We start from the raw sequence: 27,825 nt of genomic DNA, 5'->3' as shown, positions 1-27,825 counted from the left end.
CTGCTAAAATTGGAGATATTCCTCACTTGAATAATTCTACAACACTTGTGGACCCATCAGTCTACGGTTATGGAGTACAGAAACGACCCCTGGATGATGGAGGTAAGCTGGCTGTGATTTGTGGATGTAGCTCCTGAAATTCATCTGTGGAGACAGTTGTCTGCTTTAAGGACGGAAGTCAAGGCATCTTTCTGTATAAAAATTTTATACAGGATTCTCTGTGTCTTACCTAGATAGCACCAGCCTCCTAGGCATTACTCTTACTAATGTGAAGCAATTCTTTCTTAGTTCATGAACTTAGGGAATTTGCAAACAAGCTCTGTAATTTCAATCTTGTTGTGTGGTAGCTGGGAGAGGGTGGGAGGAGGATGGACTTATTGGAACTGTGCTGGTTCCCACGTGTGGAGAACCAGTAGTAAAGCTATTCCTCCCTAATGGCCCTTGTTTTATGAGAGCGGGCAGCGTAGGAGGGCAGTCTTACCTGTGCTCTTTTCCACCTGTAGCAGTGGTCACAGCACAGCAGCCGAGTTGCTGGCTGATTGCTTGTATGTGAATTTTAAGGAGAGAAGGTGTTGATGGTAAGTTGATGCAAGCTGGAGGGAAACTTCCTGTATTAGGTTAGCTTTTTCCATAATAATACTTTGAGAATTCATAAATCTCTGAAGCATTTAACATTGTCTATAGTCAAATAATAATTTACTGGGTGGTAACTGTAGTTAGTATTGAATGGAGCGTTACAATTAATTTAAAGTTATTAGTTTCATGTTGTTGGGGGGAACAACAAAAATGTTACACCAGGTGTTTCCCTTTCTATAAATTTACTGATATGCACTATTACAAGAAGTTCTTAAACTGTATTATCTGCTGCTGTCTAGATGCAAAGAGCTCACCTTTTCTTGTGGGTGGTTATTAAAACAAACAAAAAAGTGGCTCTGTCTTCCTTTTCCTGTTTCCTCTAGTATTTTTACTGAAGCAGGTGGCCCTGCAGAGGGGTTCTCTTCCCCACAGATACGGTCAGGAATACCGAGGAGATAAGCAAAGCTGCTGTCTAGCACCTCATTTTGAAAACTTGTCTGATACGAAGGCTGAACACACTGCACATCTGCATCTCATTCTGAGTAAACATGCTGGAGCTTGGGGGGAAGTTTCTTTCACGTGGAGCCTCTGGCTTGCTAACACTACTGTCTTCTGAACACATGCCACAGCCTATTTTGTTCTCTGGTGTTGGCTCTGTTCAAGCAGGAGGTTGCTGCTCCTCTGGTGTGGTCTTTTAGGGTTCATCTGGCTGAGCCCCTGCACTTTGTGTCTCAGGCTGGAGCATCACTGTGTCTGTGAGGAGCCCGAGGGCTGGTGTTACTGGTGTGTGTTGGTTTCATTATGGGAAGGTGCTCGGCTGTCAAGCAGGTTGTTCAGCGTTGAGCTGTGCCTGAAGGGCTTAGGGAAACTGCTGCGTGTGGAAAAGAATAGAAATAGCCTTCTAGGAATTAGTCATTCATGACATTAGTCCTGCCTGTTTCTGTCATCGATTCCTGTGACTGAACTGAGAAACCTGACCTTGGCAACATGGGGTTTTTATGAACTTCTAACATGTGAAATGGTCGCAGTGCTTAATGACAGCGCAAGTTAGACTTTGTACTTAAACTTTTCCTGGTGAGCCCTATTGCTTGCTGAGCCTTGTTTGTGTTGTCACAAACCATGTCGATACAGTTGCAGTCTGGGCTATAAACGTACCTTACCGCTGGTTTCTTGTGATAGGTAACTCCAGGGAGCAGGTGTTGTTCCTGCGAGAGCCTTCCCGAGCGGCTGTACTCCTCACTCTCATGTTGTTCTGCTGCTGTAAAGACGTATGGCTGTTTGCTCACCCTGTAGTTCAGTACTGGGCCTCGTCTGTAACTGTTCTTTAAGTAGCTCCAGTGTTGTATTTGCCCTTGAGTGGTTCATCTACATCTCTAAGTTTCACAAGTTGGTCTGACTCCCTTCCCAAATATGTGATGGAAGAGAAATGATGGAAGTAATATTTCAAAGGACTGGAATTTCACAAAGAAACAGGAATTGTCAGGGTAGGAGCAAGGGTTCTACCACTTCTTTCAGCTAATGGCACTAGGAAGTCCTGCACTGAAATACAATGGTGTGGTGAGTTCCACACCTCATCCTGTAATCCTCCTGTGCTGCTCTGTACCGGCATCCCAGACCTGCAGCCTGGCAGAGGAGCTCAGGAAGTTGCCCTGCTTCTTGCTCTGTGTTTGTGGTCCATACCTTGTTCAGTCTTGGTCTACCTGCTCTTGCTGCCAGGGCATTAGAAGTCTATAATGCAGCTTTAGCTTTAAGCATCTGGAAATGGTAGTCGATTTTAATCGGACACTTAAATTAGGGAAGTGCTTCCCATCTGGATGATCTTTTGGTTCACCATTAGCTGCGGCCAAGGGACGTTGGTATCGCGTGCCCACCGCGGTTCAGAGACCTTGTTGTCAAGGGGCGATTGTTTATATTGTTCCTGTGCTCTGGAAATGTTGTAGTGTGGGTGTTGGGATACACGCTGCTGCTCTGGAGAGCTTGGAAACAAGGCTGGTGGTAAATCTCTGGGTTGTTTACCTCTGTCTGCTGCGTGTTCATGGCTGCGTGCAGCTCTCGCTGCTTCCTCATCTTCGTGTAGCTGTCAGAAAATTAGTTCTGTTGCTAATACTCCTGAAAAAATTGGATCCAGAGGAAGTACTTAAGGTGATGGGAGAACTGTCTGTCTTTGAGGAAAACCTAATTCTGCCTGTCTGTTGTTGTGAACGGCTGCTGGCGTGGCTGATTGATGTCAGCTTAGGAAGTGACAGTGTACTGGTCAAAACAAATTCAGCTGCTTTTAGAGCATTTCCAGGAAAAATAGATTTGTCATTGCATTGGAAGCCAAAATGATTGAGTGCCTTTTGCGCTTCCTTTAATGTAACCTTCGTCTAAAGCGGAGAGCTGCTGGGGTTGGCCCTGGTGACCTGGCCTGTTGGCATTAGGCGAAGCTTGAGACTGATTATTTCTCTTTTCCCTGGCTTCTTTATTTCTCCTTTCTGGAATCACCTTTAAAGTAATCCTGCAAATAGCTGTAGTGAGGTGGGAGAGGGGGTTTATTTGTACTGCCCGCAGTAAGCGGTTAATGTCCCTCAGCAAGGGGGAGTGCTAGAGATGGGCTTAGCTCTGAGCTGCAGAGACCTGGTGGCATCTTGCTTGTGACTTGCTGCTGGGGATAGATCCCAGGCCTTCTGTCAATGGCCAACGGCTGCTCCTGGCCTCCATTCTCATTAATGGGTCCCTCTAATTACCAGCACAATTTAGTAAGTTTATTTAATGCTAAATAATCCTTAAAGAAACAGGCTCCTGGTTCAGAGGAAGCAAGGATCTAGTCTGCTGGAAAGAGGCCGATGGCCAGAATGTTAGCCTTTGCTTGCCCTGGCTTAGACTGCTTTTGGGAGAAGCTTCGTTATATACTTGGGGTTAAGCAGCAGTGTTGCAGCAGAAGGCTGGGGCATCCTTTAAGTCTGGGGAAACAAAGATGAGAGACCTCGGAGAAGCCTCACAGCCCTCTCTCCCCACCCCCTGCTTTCCCCAGGCTTCTGTGGTGTATCCAAATCTGAAGATGGCCTGTTTCGCTGTAGTAGAGCCGAGGGGCTGAAACAGAGCATGATGCTGTTGTACGGAATACTCTGTTCTTTTACTCCAGCATGTTCTCAATGAAAATGGCAACGGGCAGAAGGAAATCTTATCCCTGTCTTACTGCTGATGGAAGTTAGCAGTGATGCTCCTTGACACATCTGCAGTAGCACCGGGACAAAGCTCCACATCTCTCCGCAGAAAGTTTACTGTAATACACAAAATGCCAGTGTTCTTCAAAATCTCAGCTTCACAGATCACCGTTTTTTAAATAAGGCAGTTTAAGGCTTAGGGCTGAAGCCTATAAAGATTTGTAGTGAAGGCAGACATGAAAATTAAGCTTTGACTAATTAATTCAAAACCTAGCAGTATGTAATGCTGAAGAATTAAGGTAACTAGTGCCTTCCTTGCCTCTTTCTAGCATTTATGATCACCCCGTTTTGGTTCACAAGTATGAAACGCAACCCTGCTCTACTGCTATCTGGGAGATACATTGCTCTGATTTTATTCTAGCCATGAAGATATTCTAGATGAGATTGTGTATTCCCATCATGCACATTAATTTAGTGGGAGGCACTGCTGTGTTTTATGGGATGGGAAAAAAAAAATCCACATTTGTTTGAAGTGTCTGTTAGGTAGAATTCAGTTAAGGTGAAACCTAAAGCGGAGTGAAGAGTTGTCAACCAGCAGGTGCCATTAATAGGAAATTGTGCTGATTTTATTCAGTATTTTTCCTTATTTGCAGTAAAATGACTGCAGTTACAGTTAAATTGTACTCAATAGATGTAAAAGGGGGAAATATGTATGTGGCTTGGCAGAGTTCAGCTCCCTCCCTGGCGTGAAGAGGGAGACATGGAACAGAACATCAGCTTTCAGTACTGCAGTGAGCATGGTCTGCCCCAGCCCTGCCTCTCTATTAGTCCCTGTCTTTCAGAGCAAAATGGGCAGGTTGAGAACAAATGGACCTTTAGGTTGTTGGAACTGAGAACTGTTGTTTCTTTTTTTCCTTCCCAAAAAAACAGGGAAATCATAACAGACTTCAGGTAAATCGCTCCCAATTCTCTCTATCTGCCTTCTGCCACAGCTCATGGGGAGGTTAGTTGTGAAATACGGAAGGAAAGATCTCACATGTAATTTATTATGGGTTAATTTTTATAATTAGTATATACAGTAAGGCTGATATCTGCCTGGTGTGGTGAATGGCGTACTCTGTGTGTAGTCCTGTTGGAGACAGTGTTACATATATCTAAAGCATCATTTCCCTGACTGATTTAACTTCTTGTGCTCCTACCGTGTTCTCCTAAGAAATTGTCTTTTTTTCAAGTGTAGGATTGTGTTACAAAATGCAGGCTCTTCTGTTCCTCGCGTGAACTTCAGGGGTTGATTATAGGATATATGTCTGTCTCATAATTTGTGGGCAGGGGCTGCAGTGGAACAGACTGCTAAGAGAGCTGTTACGGTGAATTGAAATGCGAAGTGGATGTTTAAATACAGACTTGTAGCTTAAGACCACTCTTCCTGGCATTTTGGGATGATGTCTGGCCTGGTCAGTGGCAGGGGCAATCCTGTACTACGGCAATAGCCACCAGACCTATTGCGTACAGGAAAACTATTTGGAGCGCAGTTTGGGGCAAGATGTTGAGATTCTGAGTTCGGTCATATTTGCTCAGCTCTGTGGTAGTAACTTATCAGCCAGAGCAAATATTCCCCATTACCTCACCCACCTTCTTCAGCTACAATATTGATAGCTCTCAAATTAGAGCTTTTTATATTCAGGGTGAGAATATGCAAAGGCAAATCTAAGGGAGTCAATAACGCAGCAGTTTTCTTATCACTGAGCTGGGGAGGGTAATAAAACAGATACGCCATCGATGTTTCGGTCCTGAGCTCCTCGGAAGGCATTGACACACAGCAGAAATACAGTATTGACTCTCTCTGTCTATTCCATTTAAGTGTTTGGCCACAAACTTTATGCATTTTCCTACCGGATTTAGGAGTGTGGGATGCATCCGCTTTCCAAATCCTCCCAGCTGACCACCAATTTATTTCAGGTCAAAGAATTTGCAGGTTGCTGCAAGGTAGTTTGAAACAGCATCTTTGTTATCACAGCTCACACGTTGGCCGGTTTCGTTTGATTCTCTACTTGTGCCCTCCAGGCATGCGGTATAATCTTTCAACTGGTTGTTAGGACCAAATGGTCTGGTTTTTAGCTGGTTTGCTGCAGGCTAAGTCCAGTAGGAAGCCCAGCAGGGCATGTGTTCCCACTTTGCATGTGTTGGTCTAATGATATTTTCCCCATTAACATTTGGAAGTAAGATCTAATCTGTTGGGGTTGCGGGAGGGGGAGGAAAATCTGTTTGAGGGTTGTCAGCCAGGGAGATAACTGCTAATCATAACTGGACCACCAGCTAACATTGCAGATATGCCTGGAATGTGTGCCTTCAGTAAAAGGGGGGTTTTCTCTAAATGCTGTTTGGGTCAGGGTTACTGAACAGACCTATTCCTTTAACAGGTCTCCGTGTAAGTGGGCTCCATGGAGCACAGATCAGAGACACAGAGAGAAGTATGTGCGAGCAGTCTTGAATGCATTTTACCTGCACCAAACCTCTGAGCCCGCTCAGCTTTCATTTTTGTTTTTAATACAACCCAGTCTGCTTGAAATGTCTTTTCTCTCTCTTCCCAACCACCCTTTTTTCTTTTTTTTTTTTTTAACTACTTTGGGCTTAATTTGGGAAGGGTGGGAGGCTAGTTGCAGGGATTTGGATTTGGGTAGGCAGGATTTTCTCCCATGACTCTCAGCATGGGAAGACGCGGATCAATTCCCTATCCTGTGTTCAGCTGGACACTGGGTTGTGGTGTGTGTTGATCAAGAAATCCCCTCCTGTTTTGTACCACATAACGCATTCATTTCAGCCACTGAACCTAAATTACTGTTTTGCTTTTCTTTCTTTTTTTGATGAAATGGTAAGAACTCTTTTTCTGTAGGGATGAAGTTAGTTTATCCGTGCTAATGCTTTGATTTTTTTTCCCTTTTTTCTCTCTCTGCCACAGTAGGTAACCAGTTAGGGGCCCTGGTACATCAAAGGTAAGCAGTGGGTTATGTTTTATTATTTATTGATCAATTCTAATTGTTTATTGATCCACCATCTGTAGTAGTGTTAGGAAGTCAGAGGTTGAGAATGTGGAGAAACTGCCAGCTTGGGTTTTCTCCAGGCTGGGGTTTCTGCTAACCCTTTAAGGCTGTTTGTTGTGATGAAGAAAGGAGAGTCGATGTGAAACTTGGATTTGGTTCCTGGAAATCTGCAGGGCTGAGGAGAATAAACTCTCCCTCCTTTCCCTTCCTGTGCCCAGGCAGGGAGGAAGAAAGGAAATGTAAACAAAACTTTGGTATTTTGACAGAAGTTGGAAGAATTTAATGGGCAGATAGATATTTTTGTTAATCATTATTATTAATAGTATTATTTTTAGTTTTGTTGGTGTAAGGATGACTCCTCTGTCAAAGATGTTTTGAGGAGACTGAGGCAAGCATGAGTTATCACACAGCATGTCTCAGCATCTAATACCAAAGTAAAACTCTCAGTCTTTGTTGAACCCTGGTCTTAAGGAATTGTTTTGAGTAGGAAGGGGCTAGCATTTCTGAAGCAGAGTTCACCTTTGGGCTGACAGTAGTGCCTTTCCACCATAACCAGCTGTCTGGAGGCCTGGGCAGAAAGGGTGACAATATCCATGAAGACTCTAGAACCTTCCATTTTTAATGGATAGGTTAAAGCTAACATCCAGCAAAGGCAGCAACAGACGGGGCATGGATTAGGTTGAAGAGCCTGAATTGGTTCCTTTCTGGTTTGGGTGGTTGGTTTTCAGCTAGGTTTGTCCAGCTGCAACCGTTCCTCCGCCACAGGCTGGTGGAAGCAAAAAACTGATCAGTGTTAATTCCTTTCTACTTGATCACAGTTGGGTCTTAGGAAATTGCTTTGGGTGCTGTGTTTTGAGGCAGAAAAACATTGAAAAAGTCCAAAGAGCAGGAGATATGGAAGTCTCAAGATAATAAGACTTCAACGGATAAGCTGAAAACAGATTTTATAAGTTCCAAGGAAAAGAATGATAAGGACAAGCAGGCAAAAACCCAACCCTGTGACTACCAGAAGGGGCAATTCATACCGCGAATGGCTTTGGTTAGTGTCTTTTGGCAAGAGCGTATCCAAGAGACTGTGGCTTGGAATGTCTAGGCTAAAAATTGAAGAAACTTTGCCATTATTCTGTTAAATCTGTCTGGAGCAAGAATGACAAAAAGCGTTCTTCCGACAGCTCTGTTGAAGGTAGTGGAGAGCAGACTGGAAATGTATCCAGCACAGGAGAAATAGGGTGACCACCAGAGGTCCCTTCCAAAGCCTCTGATTTTACTGTGATGTGGTGTTTACTTGTGTGTTCCAGAGCCTCATGCCATGCCTGGTTTCCATGGCAGGGACATCGTTGTCTTCCAAAGTGTTCTTTGTAATGACTGCTTGATTTATTTTTTTTTTTTCTTTTAGGGCTGTAATAACAGAAGAGTTCAAAGTGCCTGATAAAATGGTTGGATTTAGTAAGTACCTTGGATGCTTTTGATGCTTTGTGATGTGTAGTCTGTGCAGGAATGTTGTTTATTCTGATATGCTTACAAGTTTTTGTGCTTACTAGCCTCGGATAAGCCTTGTGTAATGCTGTCTTCACGGGGACTGGGTGATCTGTGTTTGAAATCCAGGTGCAAACTGCATGGAGAAGCTTGATGTCCCAGTTATAAGAACAAGGCTGATACAAGAGACTGAGGACTTGAGTGGTTCTCTCCTCTAAATTTCCACTAGCATAGTACATAAACAAGTCAAAAGTGAATTTATTTCCCCTCACTGAAATATTTTACTTCCTTTGAATATGCAAAACTTAGAGTTGAGGGAGGAAAACAAAATTTAAATGTTAAGAGTTGACTCAAGGCACGTTAAACAGAATTGTAAATCTTTCCTTCATCTGCTGCAGGGAAACACAACCAGCATTGCTCAGATGAGAATTTCTCCTAGACTTGCATTCCTAATACTGTTCTCTTTCAAGCTTGTTCCTAATTTCTGTCTTCCTCTTGATGATCATTACTCTTCCTTTCACTGGCACCTCCTGCTGATGTGTTACTAAGTCATTGCATAGACTCTTCCACTGCTAGATCTGTGTATCTCTTCCGCTGTGGTATGTGGAGAGTAGCAAGGAAAATAACAGGCCATGATAATTGCCCCATAGCACCTGAAGTTTTGTCCCAACTCTAAAGACACTGTAAAACTGTAACTCAGATTCCTGCAGAAGTGCAAGCGTTTCCTTTGCCAGACCTCTTCACTGATCGGTCCTGGTACCACGCCTGGGGGAACGTTGGAGGGATGCTGTAGCTGAGAGGGGAGCTTGCACACCCTGTTGGCATGTCATCTCCCTGTTCAGTCTAATCCTGGTTCAGGGGCAGACAGAGGCAGGGGGGTGGCAAACCCACAGGTGAGAGATGCTTCTGTGGGAGCATCCTGAGCCAGGCATACCTGTTTGTCTTGACAGTTTTGTTCTTTTTGCAGTCTGGGAAGGGTATGAATGGTGATTGGCACATCGTGGCTCCTCAGTATGTCTCGTTGGGGAACAACGATGTGCCAGAGTTGAGGAAGACCAGTGTTTGTTTTCACTTCAGGTTGATAGAGCATTTCAGTATGTAGCAGTTCTGAGTGCAGACCAGCCAAACAGCATGTCCATTGAAAGGAGGCAGCAAAATACGAATTTTAAAGAAATAAAAGCAAAAGTCCGCCTTTTTTAGTATCCCAAATAACTGGTTTATTGGTTCAGGCTGGACAAGATAAATGACTCTTCTAGCAGCACTCAAACTCGTGCCTTATTTCTGGCATACTGTCTCATTCCATTCCTGTGAAAGACAAGCTTTTTTGTTTTTCCTTTTCCAAGCAAACAGAGTAACATTTGACAGTATTTTAATCTTTTTCTCCTGTGATAAATTTGGTCACTCTGTGGGTGCTTCTTCTGCAATCCTGGAGTCAAACTGTTCCTTGATAGGTAGCTGTAGCGGAGTAAAAAGGGGAAGGTGCTCTGCAGTTCCTTGGAAAAGCGTTATGTTCTGATACTTGTTGAATTCATTTCAGTAATCGGCAGGGGAGGAGAACAGATCTCGCGGATTCAGGCAGAGTCTGGCTGCAAAATCCAAATTGCTCCAGGTAAGAGCCTCGTTGTGTGGAGGGTGAACAGTTCTCAAGGTCGAAGGACATGCCTGTTACATCGGGCGCCTTGCCGTGCTCTTGGCGTGTTACCGCGTTAACAGCTCATCTGTGTTAGGCTAACGTGCATGGCAGAGCTGCTACGGGACTGGCCTCCTGACCACCACAGGAACAGGTCTGTCGGGTGGTTTGGGGAATGACACAATTAAGGAACTGTCTTTACCCAACAGACGGGTGCGGTGCAGATGGGCGGGCAGTCCGTGTCGCGCTGAGACCTGAAATAGCAGCTGTTGAGTTTTCTCTTGGTGGTACCACTTTGCTCAGCCCTGCGGTTTGTCTCTGCTTAGCCTGGTCAAGTCCCGGCAGAAGACGTTGCAGGAGGGTGGTGGCAGATCTTTGTACAACTCGCCTTGTGTCGAACAAATAGGGCCGTCTGTGTGTTCTTTTAGTGCCTGTTTGCTTTGGGAAAGCCTGTCCTATGGTGCTGTCCAGGAACCTGTTGATGAATATCATTTGAGTTCTTACCCCTCCCTTTCATTGGTCGTGAACGCTTTAAAAGAATGCAGACATCCAGCAAATCGTTTAAAATACGTTGAGCCTGGATGTCTTTGAATTCACTAACACGCTCTGTGTGCAGGGGTGGGGAGGGGTGTGTGTGTGCTTCCATTAGTGCTTGATAGTTACTGAAACAGCTGACACGTTTTTGATTCCATGTATTAAATTTTCCTTCTTGTTTCTTTTGTAGACAGTGGTGGGATGCCTGAGAGGCCCTGTGTACTCACCGGGACGCCAGAGAGCATCGAGTGAGTTCTGATTTCGTTTCTCTCCCTCCTCCTCCTCTCTCTTCTCCCTAATGCTGTGCTCTGTCAGTGGTGCTGCTTGGTTAGCCACACCAGCAAATGTTGGCCTAGAAAAACTTGAGGGTCTCTAGAGCATAGAACCTCTTGGTCTGATGCTTTAAGCTGTGCACCTCAAAGGCTTTTTTTTCCTCCAGTTGCAGTTTGAACCCTCTGCAGAAATTTCCATGGAATTCCCCTCCGCAGGGCAAGGTTGCTCTTAGGGCACCTAGGATGCAGTTTTCTAACTGCAGCTTTCCAGGATACCAAGCTAAGCTGTTGAAGGGCACTTCTCCCCTTGGCTTCCCTACTGCTATTGAGATGACCATCCTTCCAGCTGAAGAACGGCTGCATGAGGCCTCCAGAGCCTGTCGGTGCCGCTCCAGAATAATCTGGGGGTGTTGGTGTTGTTGCAGAGCAGTGCAAGGCCCACGGGTGTGCTTGCCTCTGCATCGCTGCCAACAAGAAGCGAAGGACTGACCCAAAGTCTTGAATGATGATCCCTGCATGGTGTAGAGACTGGCCAGCCAGCAGGGATTTCTACTCTTTAGACCTATAGAAACTTTAGGGACAGTGTTTCCTCCCTCCCCCTTCCCAGGAGCTGAGTTTGAGACTCTCACAAACCAGTTGAGGACCTCCTGCTGGAACTGGATCCAGGATCCTCAGGCTTACAGGAACACACTTAACATATGGAGCTGCTCTTTCTCTCCCCAGCCTTTGGGTAGGTGGGTTTTTTAAAATCCATCTGGAAATCTTTGAGTTGCATTTGATAGTGAAAATACATGGGCGCAAAGACTGTCTCTCTAAAGAGAAGACACTCATCATTCTTCCATTCCTAAAAGGTCAAAGGGTACTTAAATCTCCTTATTCTCCCGTAATACTGCAAGCAGTGAGCCAGAATAAATATAATTGGCAAGCTCGCATCATAGGGCAGGCAATGTATTCTTGCTGATATTGAAGTGCTTTTCCCCATTTAGCAAAGGATATTTTGGAACAAGAGCAAAATATTAAAAACCCAGGTTGCCTGATGAGATGCAGTTGGGGGAAAACGGGGGAGAAGTATAGCTAAGACTCTGTGGTTCTGAGATGAGGACTTAAATGTAGTCATGTCCAAGGCTGCCTTTAAATAAAATAAAACTAAGTAAGGAGTACTCAATTTGTGAAGCAGAACAAGGTGTTGAGGACATGGAATTAGGCAAAATTTAATTTACTTTTGTGCTAAAATTCTTGGCAGGTTGGTGGTTTGAACAATTTTTTTTGGGCTGCTTGTAGAAAAATGGTACGAAGTAAGGAAACTAATCTAGATGTCAGATTTCTCTGTGAAGGGTTTTGTGTGAGAAGTGTTTCCATTAGCTGTATCCAGTGGCAAACTCATAGCGTTGGCTTCCCAAAGGCCGCTCCTCATTTGTAGTACGGTGTGTACTGACTGTTGTGGGCTCTGTCACTAAGAGAACTTTATGCAGAATGTGAAGATAGATTAATAAAGCCTTTTGAGATCCTTCTAGAACAGGAGGTGGGCTTTCAGAAATTCCACCTGTTATGAAGACTGTGGAGAAGGCAGTGCTTGGATCTGTGTGCAGCCCCAGCTTACCACCCCCTGAGCTGTGCTGGACGAATGTCTGCCTGCGAGGGCTGACTTTGTACTGTTTCCTCAAAAGACCAGAGAGGAGACAGTCCTCCTAGGGTGCCTGGTATGGCTTGATACGGCTTCCTTGGCAGCCTGCTGTGGAGAGAGGGGACGGTGGTGCTTTAGATGGGGTGGGGAACCAGTGACTACTGGTTCTTCTCTGCTTGGAGAGGGGTTGTGGGCGAGGGGATGGAAAGGGATGTGTTGGTACTAGGAGTCTCCAAGATGAAGGGAAACTGTGTCAGCTACCGCTGACATGCTAAAGATTTTAGAGAAGGGATCTTTAATCTCCCAAATGCTTCTTTGTGTCTGTCTCTTCTCACCAGGAGTAGAAGAACGCAGTCTTTCACTGGTTGCTGCTGCAGTATCCTTGCCTCGCTTCGCGGTGTAGCTTCAGCACCTACTGCTCGGGGCAGAGGCTGTGTTAGAACAGTGTTCTGGTGCTGCTGGTAAGAGCAGGCAGAAGAGCAAAGTAGTTGCCTGTGACTGATGGGAGCGTGGTTAACAGATGTGCTGCATTAGTATCAGAGCAGCGTGTGTTTTGTCTCGACCAAGAAGAGAGTTTGAGTCGTACCAAATATTGTATCTGTGTTTAGAAAGTTTAGAACCTAGAGCATCTTCATTCAGAATAAGCACCCCAAATGCTATAGCTCAACTGTTATCCTTAACTTCCAAAGAGGTCAGAGCATGCTGCTGCTCTTCCTTCTCTCTTCCCCTTTCAAAAATCAAACTGCCTATAAGTAATCATGACAGGGGAAAATCTACATCAAATTTTTTTTTTTTTAAACAAAAAAGCAAACATTGTGCTAACTGTGGTTTCCTTCATCTTTTCACTTCTTCTCTCCCCGATCGCTTCCCATTCCAATGGTTCCTGGTCTCTTGGTCACGTGGAACAGTGTTGTCTAATGGTTGTTTCCCTCGATTCTTTTCCAAAGACAAGCAAAACGGCTACTGGGGCAGATTGTAGATCGCTGTCGGAACGGACCTGGTTTTCACAACGATGTTGATGGCAACAGTACGATTCAGGAGATTTTGATCCCGGCATCCAAAGTGGGTCTAGTCATCGGCAAAGGAGGTGAAACAATAAAACAGTTGCAGGTGCGCAAGATGCATTTCCTTTAGGGCTGTCTTCCCTACTGCAGCTTCTCTAGATCAGCCTGAGTGTGCTGGAATGCAGAGCCTTAAATGCTCTAACCTTCTACAGCAGGAACTACTCTTCTGCCTTCAGAGAGCTGGACTCAAACCCAGTCGTGCGTTAAAAAAGAAACGGTTTGGCCCCAGCTACACACGTGGTGGAGTTTGGCCAGGACTGTGAAAGAAAGTCGTGTGCTTTAGAAAACGTTTGGTGTGTGCTGTTCAGGAGGGGATCCTTGTAGCTGAGAAAAGGCAATCTCTAGTCTGCTGCTGCCGTAGTTTTTCATGCCAGCCACGCTGTTGTACAGTGCTGTGCTCCTCTTTTGTTGCTGATCTGTGATAAAGCTGGCGTGTGTTGTCTTTGTTCTCTTGTCCCACCCTCTTCTAATTACAAGCGTTGTGTTATGTCTAAATCTGTGTTCCTAGACATCCTTTATTCCTCTGTCTGGTACAAATTTTTTAAAGAACAGGAGGTTTTAGAAAAGCGCGTGGGTCAAAAATGTAGTTTTTTGAGTGCACTGATAGGCCTCTGTCATCCAATAGTTTTAAGACTGGTCAGTTTATTATATTCAGACAGTGATGGATTTGTGCAAAGGGCTGAAAAATCAGTTGTTGAAGTAGAGAGGTTCTTTTTTTGGCAGGAATTCAGAGAACTTCAGAGGTAGCATGCCTTCTGGCAGTCCTTTACCCTCTGGGACGACTACTGATTTGTGCTTTAAGTACCGGTGAAGGAGCGTTGTGTGAAGCTGCTGATTTGACCTACCTAATGCTCAGTAACCAAAAATACAGTCCCTTGGTTTAGGGACTCTGCTTAGCAAAGTGCTCTGTGCTTTTTCTTCAGGAGCGAACGGGTGTGAAAATGATCATGATCCAAGATGGTCCATTGCCTACTGGAGCAGATAAACCCCTCCGTATTACTGGAGATGCATTTAAAGTACAGGTATGTAACAAAAGGAAGCCGTTGCTCTAGAGAACTGAGGAGAAATTTCAACTTTAGCATGTTCGTGAGCATCTAATGGAGTTGAATCCAACTGTGAATGTAATTAATGAGCTTTGCTGGTTTCGTTCTGTAAGGCTGAAGTTTGAGTAGAGCAAGTTAAAACACCAGGCTAGCAAGTGCTGGCTTGTTTCCAGCATAACCGAGGAGCTCTCACTCCGTGTAGGTATTAGACATGGGTAGGGGAAGAGCAGAGGAGGAAGGTTTGGAGAAAGTAGCTTTGAAATGCTTTCCAGTCTGGGAAGGAAAAATTGTAGCTCTGTGTTACTTAAACAAATGGGTTTTAGTGACTAACTTAACCACGCGTTTGAGAAAGTGTTGTGGAAGGTTCGTTATCTCAGACAGCCAATTGACGCAGGTAATTAAAAAAAAAAACACCAAAAAAAAAAAGTGACAACTCCTGAAACCAAGGGGTTTGCTTAATATTGGTACCTCAGTCTCCTTGTGTCAGGGTTCTGCCGATGTGTTCATACCTGCGGTTCGAAAACCCACCGTCAGCCAAAGACTGGAAGGTTGCAATGTGACGGGAATGCTTGACTTAAAGAATTCAAGGTTAGCTGTGGCGTGTTGCACTTCTCAGCAAGTGCTTTTCATACCTTGCTAAGTACTTAAATCTAGCTTAGCATTCCTGTCTAATAAAAATTGTTCTGTTTCATAGGATCTCCCTGCTCAGAAATTGCTGCAACGGTTGATGTTGCTCAGGGATAGGATGTTTGGGCTGTATTTTTCAAACCCCTTATTGCAAGTGGGTGCTTAGATTTTAATGTGGGGGTTTGTTTTTTCCACATTCTCACTTATTGTGGAGGTACAAGGAGTTTAATGCCAGTCTTGCTACTTTTAACCAAGTCATGCTTGAGGTGCTGCTACTTCCCAGGTGGTTTCTTCTGCCTTGAAAGATTTGCTGTTGTCACGTCTTGGGTGCCATAAATCCTGCCAAGCACGTGGAGACTGCATAGGCTGGAAGATCTTTGAGGCGCTTAGCAAAGTTGAGCATGCTTATAAAGCACTTAAGAAGCTTGATGAATCCTTGAGTTTGGTGGGGTTCGCTGGGTGCTGCAGCAGCATTTCTTGACACTCTCAAATCCTTATGAAATCTCTCCATTGCCCTTATTTCTGTTTTCCCATCTCTCAAATGGCTTGGGTTGTTTCCTTTTGTAAAAAATACCATGGGGGCACGGAAAATACGTTAAAATGTGAGTCAGGTTTACCAGCGTCCCTCAAACCTGGAAACAGAACCAAAACATCGAAAGCTTGACGAGGTGCTGTACAGAAACAAAGGCTTTGGGTTGACACACAGGCTTGGTTTCAGTGGTGACTGTTACTAGCTGGGCTATGTGCAGTCTTGTGAATGGCCTTGAGGGCTGCAAGTAGGTAGGAAGAATATTTATTTATCCTAGAAAACGTCTTGCTGGATTTCTGTAGACTTGGGCTTAACTTTTCTGAGTGTCAGTAAGGTCAGTGCTGCCCATCTGCCGCTTTGGCACGGGCGCTCTAGCTCTTAGTGGGCACGCTCTCTGCTACGCAACCACAGCTTCGGCCTTACTGTACTGCTTTCAGTCCTACCCAGTAGGAAAGGGCCTTCCCTTCCTTTAATTTTTAAAAAACCCAAACCAAAAGGTATTTTAAAAGCTATAGGGCCTTTTTGAAAGACTGAAGGAAGCAGTTGCACATGCTTGGTAGGTTTTGGCAGACCTGGAAGATGCCGTCGAGAGCAGATCTCCATCGGCTGAGGTAAAAGAAATCCTGGATCTGTGCTGTTTCCGTTAAGCAGATGGAGATCGCTTTTCCCGACACCTGACCATTAGCCACTGTTGAGGCCCTAACAGCAAGATGGCAAGCAGAAGAATTTTAAGCTAACTGTAACTTCTTTCCCCATGTAGCAAGCAAGGGAAATGGTACTGGAGATCATCCGAGAGAAAGATCAGGCAGACTTCCGAGGCGTACGCAATGATTTCAGTTCTAGAATGGGAGGAGGCAGCATAGAGGTATGTTTTCTTCACCAGTACTCTGCTAACCTCCCTGTGGGATGGGTAGTGGGTGGAAGTCATCAAATCGCACGTGTAACCTGTAAGTGTGTTCTTAAAGGCATTGTGTCCTGTTGCCAGAAGAGCGAGTCTGGCTGCTGAGGAGTTCTCATGGACTCCCAGATGGTGCTTTGCTAATTGTCTTTTGAAGCTGCATTCTTGTAGTGCAGAGTTCATTTAGCGGGGAAGGAATTTGTGGCCACGTGTTTGTTTTTCTTAAGGGATACGGTTCTGTAGCCTGGAGCTGTGCAACGTGGCCTGTCCTCGTAGTTAAGAGCATCTCCTTGTAAAATCAGAGTAATTCAGTCTAGTTCTCTGAGCTTTCATACTGCTTTGCCTTTCCCATCAGGTCTCTGTGCCCAGGTTTGCTGTTGGAATTGTGATAGGAAGAAATGGAGAAATGATCAAAAAGATTCAGAATGATGCTGGAGTTAGGATTCAATTTAAACCAGGTTTGTGTGAGGATGGGAGAGCCATTACTTTCTGACCAGTCTTCCCGTTTGGGATTGCTCAGACGACTCTGATGTGAGGTTACAGCAGCTAGGCTTTCCTAATTTAAAGGTGCATTGTGTCTCTTTCTGAAACCTGTTTAAATGTGATGTCCTGCTTCCTCGTGCACTTTTGGTTTTTCAGAGAGTAAGTTTATATACAGCTCATTTGCAAACATTAGATGTCACAGCAGTCGTGTCTTGAGTGCTAATTATATGGATAAACAAAATAACAGTAACAAAAAAATCCATGTTTATTTCCTGTTAAAGAATTCTCCTTCAGGACATTAAAGCCTTTGGGGATCAGGAGTTGATTAATTCTAAGTAACTGTCTCTGGGTCCTTGGCTGTCTGATCACCTATCAAAGCTGCCTTTGTCCTCTTAAAAATTTTATCAGTCTCTTTCATTGCTTTTTGACATTGGGAAGCATTGCCTTCGGAACGTTGTTCCCTCTGCTGTGTGGGTTGGGTTTTGTCCTCTTTCGGTACACGGAAGAGGGGCTGAAGGTGGAGGGAAGAGGTAGCTCTGGGGGTGGTGATGTGGAAATGCTGCTAGCGGTGCTAGAAGGAGCTTGTGTTGGCGGGTGGACGTTTGCTCCTTTTAATTTTGTCTCTGCCACTTCTCTTCACAGATGATGGGATTAGTTCGGAAAGAGTCGCGCAGGTCATGGGGCTTCCCGATAGGTGTCAACACGCGGCACACATCATCAGTGAGCTCATTCTCACAGCACAGGTGGGTTCCGGGGGCTCTCGGGAGGGAAGTGCTCCTATCAGAATGTAGTCTGGATGGATGCCACCATCTGAGCAACAGCAGTGTTGGATTTTCCCTCTGGCAGGCCACGCGTGCTGCCCAGGACAGAGCTGCTAGGTTTGGGTGTTGTTTATTTGGGTGTTTTTAACGTGTCTAGTTGTTCTTACATTGTTTGGAAATGACCTGGTGGGGCAGAGTCCAGCAGCAGCATGAGACAGCGACTGGAGGCCCTGCTCGGAGGGCTGAGTAACGCTTGGACAGCAGAGCATTAACAGTGCTCAGCAATGCCTCTCCCGACTCCAGCCCTCTGGTCCGCTGGCTGTGGGAGGCAGGGGAGGGCAGGGGATGCTCACGTACACGTTCGCTGTGCTCTGGGAAAGGCACCAACATCGCACTGTCCGAGAGCAAGAAGAACAAAGATGGGTGAAGTAGTAGGGCAGACTCACAAAGCAGGTGGTATATTCCCTTTGCATTATGGGAACTAAAGATGTTGGGCCATTCCAGACCAGATACCTGAGCATGGTACGTTCATTGAGGATAGGTGTCGATGCCCCTTCTTGCCCTGAGATCTGCTTCGAACACTTGATATTGTAATTTTTTCAATCACTTAAATGTTGAGGTCTGTCGTGATAGCCTCTGACTGCCAATGGCCTTTGCTTCTGGCGAAATCAGTAACCCAAAATAGGTATGTCCTTTAAGTGTCTTTGAACTTAAAAGCTTCCTTTTGAAGTTTTGGAAAACGTACATTTTACTGAGTAATTCCAGCAGTTCTTTAAAGAATGACACTTAAAAGGGTTTGGAAGCAACTGCTCTGTGTGTCGGTGCCAAGGTCTGTTGTTGCTCTAAGGAAAGGCCCCATCACAAACTAAAACTCCTTTAGTAGTTGATGCTTGTTTATAGGTTTATTTCAGCAGATACAAAGGCATGCATTTAAAAAATATAAATATCCTCCTGAGTCAGGAAGGCAGCTGTAAACGACGTTACTTGGCATTTCTTTAAAGTGCTTCAGAATCTCGAATGTGAAACTGAAGTCCAAGAATATCTTAATTCAGCGCCATTGATTATCATGCAGTTTAACTTACCTTGCTATATTTTGGTTTTAATGGACATCAGAGCCAGCAAAAAAAAACACTGATACAGATGATTTTTTTTTTGCCTTCCAAGGAGCGAGATGGCTTTGGAAGCTTGGCTGTCGCCCGAGGAAGAGGTCGTGGCCGTGGGGACTGGAGCATTGGAACACCTGGGGGCATTCAGGAAATAACCTACACAGTGCCAGCCGATAAGTGTGGCCTCGTTATAGGCAAAGGTGGGTCCGGCGATACTGCACCCTGGAGCTTGCCATCTTTCTCTCTCGGGATGGTCACATTCCTACTGCCTGACAGGAAAAAAAACTCCTGGCTTTGGAGTTTTCTGTAATTGCAGGTATTTAGTGGCTGGTGAATGCAGCAGAGGAATAAGCTAGAAGCGCTTGTGGTTGTTTTCTTTGTGGCGCTCTCACTCATAATTGTACTCTCCGGGCTCTTGCTCACAATACGTAAGAGAGGCTCTTCATGCAGAGCTGTCAAGTAAGCTTGTTATAAGAAGCAGCTGGCTGAGAAAAGGCAGGTTTGTTTGTGGATTCTTTTTGTAGAGAATTCGTTGAAAGGACAGTTTATCAGGGGCAAGCAGAACAGTCATTTCCTCATGCTGGATTTCTGAGGGTGCCATGTGATAAAATGGAAGGTGGCTGAACGCGGTAATAACAGTACCTGCTTCCAGCCACGTACCCAGTGTCTGATGAATGAAGTGAAGCAGTGGGATTTGTCTGTGCCTGAGCCTGTCACGGAGCAGGCTGGTGGCCCTGCCTGGCTCATGCGCCTCTTCTCGTTCAGATGAGCATCTTTGCTGCTGTGGAGGCTCTCGGCTGCCTTAGCATGAAGAGATTCGATGTCCAGGGAGATGGACAAGGAGTGGTCCTCCTCGAGGACCAGCACACCCCCAAGGCGGTTGTGAAACCAGAGCAGCAGTCTGTCGCAGAGCATGAGCCGCACGTACGTCGGGTAATGGCTGTACTTAGCTTAGAGCCAGGAACAGAAGAGCTCTGTTGCTCCGAATCGTTGGAATGCTTCTGAGTTCATACGCGGAGGTATTGAAGGCATTGTATTTAATTTTGGTATCCCCCTATTACAGAAAGACACACATATGCCTTAACTGGTACTTAGGTAATCACCGTTGGCGCTTAGCCTCAGCAGGCGGGGGGGGAATAGGGTAGGAATAGATCAGCTGCAGTGGTAAAGGAAGCAGAGTCTTGAGGGCGCTGCGCCACATTTCAGTGCCATTTCGCTTCCTGCCGTCCCGTTGGGCAGGACCGAACGTGTGATGAAATTTGCCCTCTTCCCCTGCCTGCATCTCCCTCCCGTGTGCCTGGCCCCTCTGGCACCCTGAACTGCTGCCTTATTGGGTGACAAGGGACACAGGTACGGGACACAGGCATGGCAGCAGCGTGTCTGCAGTCGCTTTCAGATGTTGTTCCTTGCCATAAACCTGTTCACAAACCCCAGAACTTTCTTCAGTATGAAAAACCCACCTGCTCCCCCCATTATGCAGAAATTACAGAGCAATTGGTGCTTGATCTCAGCAAACAGTCCAGTTGGGCAGAGAATCAAGCAAAGCAAATGTGAAGCCTGCCAGGGAGAGTTACATGTATGGAAAAATCAAATTATAATGAAGCTTTATTGCTGTATCCATTAGTCAGCCTTATCAAAGGATCGGGAAAGGTCACTTCTTGTTGAGCAGCGCACTGAAGTGGCGCGTTTGCGACTGCCTGCTGAAAAGATAAAGGCAGGTAGTGGAGTTGCGTGGCCTGGCACGGGCTCGCCATGGGGGTGAAGGGGAGCTTTTTACCTTTGTCTCCACAACAGCAAAACAGAGATTCTTACCCGGCCACATCAGAAGCTTGCTGGAGTGACTAATTACTGGTTGTATGGTGATTTGAGTGCTCATAGCTTTGTAATACCACCTTGTAATCGATGTTCTTACAGCGCCTGTGCTCTTAGGCTGTTGCAGCCTTCACTTCTGTCAAGTGAGTGACGGCTGTAGCGTTGCTTTCTGGGGCCTGGACCGGGATGGGTGTACCACCCTCTCCATATGTTGACGCAAGACGCCTGATTCTTCCTATTTCTTACAAAGGAGAGGGGATGTTAGTGGTTTCTTTTTAACAGTGACCACTTGTAAAACACTTGCACCCCCTTTTTTAGTTTCTGAGCAGTTTCCAGCTTTCTCTTTGCCTTTTACTTTTCCCCCCCTGTGATACAGGAGTTGGCTGTTAGCCTGCTCTGTAAAATCTGGCCCATCCTCAGGGCACACATAGCTTGGTCTCCAGGGTTGGCACCCAAGCACTGGGTGTCTTGGCCTGCCCCCCGGTGTAAGGTATGCCGTGTGGCCAGGTAACCGCTGTGCTTCCAGCTCCATGTCACCCCTCGAACAGGGAGGGGAAAGAGGGAGACGGGGCAGTTTGGCTAAGTTTCTGCAGTGTATACGACAGAAGGTTTAGGGCCCTTTCCTCGTGGGCCTCACTCCTTGTTTTGGGAGTGCGAGCCTTTCTGAGCCGCCAAGCAGTGCTCAGCTCCCCGCAGATCATGTGCGTAGCTCTTTCCTCTAGAGGGTGGGTAGGTGCAGCTTTTCTTGTCTGAAAGACTGGAGGAGAGGAAGGGTGGAGACGAGCACCACACACATGTCAAGCGCTTTCTGTGTTTGCTGGTGCTTGGAAACAAACTGCAGCCTCGCTGGGCCCCCGCTGGATTTCCATGATAAATACGGCAATATTGACAGATAACGCAGCCAGCCTGGCTCCTGTCAGCTCTGCCTTTTAGCAGGTTTGATTAATTGCTTTACGATTTCACGTCTAGCTGGGGGGCCACCCTTGGATCACTCCTGCCCCCCATCAGGTAGAAGAATGGAGCGGGCGGCTGAATGCGCCTCTAGACTGGCACCCCGTGCCGAGCGGGTCACCCCGCCATGGGGGAAGGTGAAGTCCTCCCGGCGCCGCGCTGCCCGCCTCACTTGGTCTGCGTGCTCTGGGGGCTGAGCTGGGATGGCGTGGGTGGGAGGGAGCGCTGTGGCACATGCCAGGCTGCAGGGTGAGAGGGAGAAGGATGCCAGGTACGGGGTGGAGCTTGCAGCTGCTGACTGAACCTGCCGAGCCGACTAATGTGATCCTGCAGTTTGGTCTAGGGGGGAGCTGATGTGGAAACAGCCCCAACAACTGCCAGCTTGGTGCTGAGTGCTAAATGGGGAAATTATTTGAATTCCATATTCTCCAATTTTTCATCCCCTCTTGGAAGGAGAAACCTAGTTTGGTTTACACATAGCAGCCCGTGGTTACACCTCTCTCACCCAGTAAAGAATTTCTCCCAGTCCTTCACGATTGAAGTCGTGTTGACTGAAAGGGTCCTCTGTTTTCCTTAAGCAGATGAAATGGCTGTTGATTCAGGTCTCACCTCAGTATGTAAAACCAGAGCTTCAGAGGAGTCGGCCTCTGACAGAAGCGTTGCATAAAAAAACCCTTCTTGGTTTTGAAGCTTCGTCTTTCCCATGCTTGACTCAAAATAAGTGGCTTGGCTTTTGGCTGCACAGTACAATCCCTGTTGTCTGCCCAGGGATGTGACATGATTATCTTTTGTTAAATGTGTCTTCAAAAATTCATTTAGAAAGAGTTAATTGCCCTTTGGCAACTTTTCCTCCTCCCTTCCCCGAGAAGGCTTTAGAGTGTTAAAAAGGTCACCAGTCCATTACAATGAACTGAACAAGGGTCTGCAACATCCACATTTGTTTTGAAGTTGTGCTGCATGGATAGAGATGGAAACAAGTGCAATACAGAGGTTTCTTTTCTGAGACCCTAAAACCAAACCCAAATCCTAGCTTCCTTGGCTCTTCCCGCTTGCTGCATGTCCTTTTGGCTGGTGATTTTTTTGGTTTGTTAATTAGAAGTTCTAAAAAAACCCCTTCCTTCCCCCGGCACTCTTTAATTTCTCCAGTTGAGTGGAGCGGGTCTGTAAGTTGTGTGAGCTTCCCCAAGAAGAATTGAACCATTGTAGCATTGGCTGAGGCTTTTGTTAAGCAAATTTCATTAAGAGACCGGGACCTAGCAGGGGAAGGGGATCTACTGCCACTGGCCCTGCCGCATTCCGCTGCGCTCTGGTGTACTAGGGCAGATGGCAGGCTAGCTAGGTGTGTTCACTGCACCCACACCGAGCTCTGGAATAGCGGGGGGACCGCCGGGAACCCTGCGCGGTTGTGTAGGCTGCGGCCTGAGCAGGGCGTGTGGTAGGCAGAGATTTCCTTAAGGGAACAACCGATTGAACAACACGTGATTGTGAGAAAGTGGAAGCTTTGGTTTTAAGCTACAAGGTATGTGGCTGGTGGCTTTTTGCCTTGTTGGAAAGAATGTCTGGTGATGGAGAAAAAGCCTCATGGATGAAAGGGAAGAAATGTTTCAGGTGCAGGTGACGTTGATTTCTTGCAGGTTGTGAACGGCTGTACCAAAACCACCAGAATTTGGTCAGTTCAGCCTTTTACATCTGGTTTGTCCAAGCGTGTCTTGGCCACGCTGTGTTTTGTTGGGAGCCTAGCAAGGTGAACACAAGGGCTGTGTGTGTGCTTAAAGCAGCACGTCCATGACCCCCGACACCACTGCAGTCGCTCGCAGTTTCAGGCCATGCTGAGGAGGCAGTGTAAGGATGCAACACCAGCTCCAGTACTGTGGTTTCTCACGCTGTTGCCAGCCTCCAACCCCCCTCCCCTGAGGCACGTGACTGTTCTCTTACCAGAATCTGACTTTGATAGGCTTTTATGGGAAGAGATGTTGAATATCCCTCCTTACGTCTTGGATTTCTTTTCTTCAGGTGGTGAGAACATCAAGAGCATAAATCAGCAGTCGGGAGCCCACGTGGAGCTCCAGCGAAACCCACCTCCAAACACCGACCCCGGTGTACGAATATTCACAATCAGAGGAGTTCCCCAGCAAATTGAACTCGCTAGACATCTCATAGATGAGAAAGTTGGTGTAAGTTCCATCTCTGTTGATCTTGGTCTCTTTCAGACGTGGTGTTTTTCACTCTTAGGTCCAGGTAGGCCTGGATTTACAGGATGGCACAAAATACACACCTATATGTTATTCAGCTTCAAAACCATTTGCCCCTTAGCAGCTGTCTTGAACTTTGATAGCCCTCCAGCATCATTTGGGCTAATTTTTGCTGTGGTCCCAGAAGGATCTGACTGTTTGATATAACCAGGGGTAGTGTGCAGCTGTATGAGGGGGAAGAACAGCAATAATAAGGTTTGAGAAGGCTGGCAAAGGAGGTTTTTGTGAAGGGAAGACAGTGTCACTGCATGAGAGTGACACAGTCCTGGCATCATCATCCTGAAAGTAACACTCAGCTCCTTGCTCCAGTAAATCCAGGATTACTTTTATCTTCCACTTAATGCAGTGCTGTGGTATTGAAGCTTAATAATGTCAGGCTGGAGTACGACTGAAGGGGGAGACTGGGTAAAAGAAAGTACTGAAATACTGAACTGGGGCATGGTACAGCTGCAAAGCAACTGGCCTGAGAGGAGATGGCTTGATACCAACCTCGGGATCCAAGCTGTGCAAAGGAAAACTTCCAACGGTGCCCCAGTCCTGTTAGCCCCTTTGTGGGCTGGCTGGAGTTGCTTTTGAAGCTGGGCTCCTGGAACGTGCTAACAATCCCAAGAACTTCATCCTTGGCGAGTCAGTCACTTCTTTCAGGCGCTGGGGTTTAGCGGGATGTGTTCTGGGCTGTCTTCTCCCCTTTCCTACTGCTCCCCTTTCCTGCTGCGTCTGCTGAGAGCTGACATTAAGTATTTGTGGATTCTGTGACAGGGTACCAGCATGGGTGGACCCGGAGGATTTGGTCAAAGTCCGTTCAGCCAAGCACCCGCTACACCTCATCAAAAGTAAGCTTCTCCGTCTCATCGCGGATGGCTGCGGGGAATGCCTGGGAGCTGTAACAGCACCAGGGAGGGGTGGAGGGCCGTGAAGAGGGGTGATATGTAAGTGGAGCCTTTGAAAGAGTGAGCATTCAGAAGCAAGAGAGATCAATCCTTTAAGCTTGACTACAGGAAGGGTTGTAGCTGTTGGATTCTAAACAATGTAGGTATGGGCATCTCTCAAATTCCTGTCTGTAGTGCAGAGAGGGCATGGAAGGAAGCCTGCAGTGCGTACAGCACAAGGAGCACTGCTCCGCCGGATGTATCTTCGTCTTGGCTTCAGGATCAGACCAATATCAAGACATCAGTCACACCTACGCAGCGTTTCCTCTTGTTCCCATGTTCTCCTCTTTGCTCAGCAGTTGCTGACTATAAGTAACAATTTCATTTCTGTGGGAAACCTCACGTATATGGCCTGTTGAGTGTTTTGTCATCTCCTCAGCGTGCCTTCTTGTCCTCTGCAGTGGTCCTCAGGCATTCATGACACAGAGTTGGGGCAGCACCTACCAGACGTGGCAGCAGCCTGGACAGCAAGTCCCAAGTAAGTGTCTAGGGCCTGGGTTGGAGAAGGATCGGTGTTTCCTTTGCAATCGCTGCTTCATGCTGGCAAAACAAAGATTCACCCATGAGACCGCTTGTGTGAAAAGAGCAGCACAATTTCCTGAGCTGGAGAGGTGTGTGGAGGCATGCTGTGGCCTTTGAGCTCTGAGGAAGCTGAAGTCCACTGAAAACTTGTGTACTTAACTGCTTGCTGCCTGTTTCTGCTCCAGCTCGGTCCTTGCTTTCTGTTCCTCTCGATTAAACGTTTCTGCCTTAGGCTCTCTTCCGCCAGGACTTCCCAGGCAAGCACTTGCCAACCCCACTTCTCCCTAACAGGCGCGCCGTGTCTGGTGGTGAGCCCTCACCGCTCTTTTTCTCATCGGTTCTTGCTGATTTTCTTTTTCAAATGTTCCTCCTGTGCTTTTCTCGCTGGTCAACTCCCACTCTGATGGAAAGACTGGGAAAGGAGATGCAGAAAGTGGAAGCCCTGCATATCCTTTCTTCCATCCTGGTTCATCCACACCGGCTGTAGGAGTGTCCCCTTGTCTCCTTCTGGGGATCCATGAGAACTGTTCAGCCTCCACAGAGCTAAATGCTCAGGATGAGGCCAGCAGGATAACTAGCTTTCACATACATGAAAAACCCAAATCAGTGCATCCATGTCCTTAGTCATGAGTGTAGAAACTGAGCCCAGATCACCCCTGCTCCTGCGCTTTCCACCCCAAGCCATCAGCACTGAGTCAGGCTGGCTGATACTCTTCAAGGTTCAAAGCATCATCTCTTCCTAAAACCCCGTTTAGTCAAAATTCAGCAGGTTGGAATGGGGGAGTCCCCAGTTCTGGAATAATTGAAGCAGTGGTGACGTTGGTAACTGTATGATCCCATGTCTTCAGCACCCAGAGTAGTGGCTTTCCCTGAACAGAGCAAATTCATGAGCTGCTTGGTAATCTCAAAGCTTGTGTGATGGGCAGTGATGTCCAGCAGACACTTCTCAATCACAGTTTTTCAGGAAATAGTTTTTTAATGGCCTGGTCGTGTGTGAAACTAAAGCTGAGCACCAGAAAGGGGCGGGAGGAGCTGTTAATTTTAAAGGAGTTTAATGACATGTGCTTTTCAGTCCTAAGGCTAGTTTACTAATGAAGTAGATTATTAACTTCAGTGTAAATTCCCACTCTTCGAGGCGCCTGAGGTAGAGGAAAGGTTGGAGGAGCGATGTCTGCAATTGCATTTGTGATTCCCTGTAACACTAACCAGGTTTTCATGTTTGTGACAACGTGCATTTCTGAAACTTGGAAATCCTTGGTGCTGCACTGTTAACGTAGCTGACACCTCTTGGCTTTGGAGCCTGCTGTAAGCAGCACTGACCCTTGGAGTCCCCTGGTCACAGGTAGCGCAGCTTTGTCTGTTGTGGTTTAACCCCAGCCACCAACAAAGTACCCTCCCTTGCTCACTTTCCCCCTCTCCAACGGGATGGGGAGGAGAATCAGAGGAAAAGACAAGGAAAACCGTGGGTTGAGATAAGAACAATTTCATAATTGAAAGTAAATGAAATAAAAGAATTATACCAACAATGCTAATTTTACTAATAATGGAAAAGAAAGCAAATGATATAACTGCTCACCACCTGCTGACAGACACCCAGCCTTTCCCTGAGTGAGACCAGAGAGAGAGACCCCTGGTGCACCCCCCAACTTATGTACTGAGCATGATGGTTTATGGCATGAAACGTCGGTTTGGGTCAGCTCTCTGCGCTGCATCCCCTCCCAGCTTCTTGCAGAGAAGAGCCTGGGAACACAGGGGCAATGTGAGACACTGAAAACGTCCTTGGCTTAATGCAAACATTGCTTGGCAATGCCTAAAATCATCAGTGTGTCATCAACATTCTTCTCAGCACAGATCCAAAGCACTCTTACTGGCAACTGGGAGGAACATTAACTCTGTCCCAGCTAAAACCAGCGCAGTATCCCAATGACGGTGGCGTTGCAGTGAGCGTACCAGGATCCTGCTGGCTCCCAAGGCCAGCGAAGCATCCTGCCTCGCCTCTATCCTGCCCGCGTACGGGTTTAGTGCCGCAGTGCTGTGTTTTGGGGCCGGATGTTTTATTCCTGCCGTTGAACCTGACAGAGAATGTTGGCTCTCTGGTTCCCTGCGTACTTAGGATCCCCCGTGTTCCCGTTCATAGCCAGGCATGCAGAAGGCAGTCTGGGTGAGGCGAGAGGCCAGACAAGAGACTGCTGTGCTTTGAGCGGCCTTCACAGCTTTCTTCTGCTGCAGACCGCAGTGGTACCCAGGCAGGCCAGGTGGAGCTCACCAAGGCTTGGGAGGGTTATTATAAGAAAGTAAAAAAGCAGGTAAATAGCTGCTTTTGCACTTCAGTTTGAAGCGAGCTCTGTGAAGAGCCGCTTCCCCGAGCGCTGCCGCCCGTTCCTTGGCCCTGTCAGAGAGCCGGCTGCGTTGTTCTCTGAGCAGGCTTCCTAGGGACAGGCTGGAGAGTGCCCCCCTTGTGGGAGGAGGGGCAGACCCCCAACCCCTACACATGTATTTAGATTTTAATTACTTCCCCCATCTTAAATAAATTAACCGGCTGGGGAAAC

The 27,825-nt window shown here is 46.7% G+C and overlaps 1 protein-coding gene across 1 annotated transcript; it reads left to right on the top strand.

Annotated features, from left to right (window-relative positions):
- FUBP3 (far upstream element (FUSE) binding protein 3) lies at positions 1 to 27,582 on the top strand (the record flags this gene model as incomplete). The annotated part of the gene is made up of 16 exons (XM_010151248.1): positions 1 to 102; positions 6,143 to 6,193; positions 6,682 to 6,715; positions 8,160 to 8,209; positions 9,777 to 9,848; positions 10,594 to 10,651; positions 13,247 to 13,409; positions 14,287 to 14,385; positions 16,323 to 16,427; positions 16,816 to 16,918; positions 17,586 to 17,686; positions 18,869 to 19,010; positions 23,587 to 23,747; positions 24,585 to 24,658; positions 25,156 to 25,232; positions 27,506 to 27,582. Coding segments are annotated over exons 4-16 (1,245 nt in total), but the record flags the coding sequence as incomplete, so codon positions are not given.
- Positions 27,583 to 27,825: the final 243 nt, after the last annotated feature.

The sequence above is a fragment of the Eurypyga helias genome, unplaced genomic scaffold (assembly GCF_000690775.1).
Source record: "Eurypyga helias isolate BGI_N326 unplaced genomic scaffold, ASM69077v1 scaffold3180, whole genome shotgun sequence".
Classification (NCBI taxonomy): domain Eukaryota; kingdom Metazoa; phylum Chordata; class Aves; order Eurypygiformes; family Eurypygidae; genus Eurypyga; species Eurypyga helias.
Note: the sequence above shows the minus strand (reverse complement) of the source record. Positions and strands in the feature narration are given on the sequence as shown.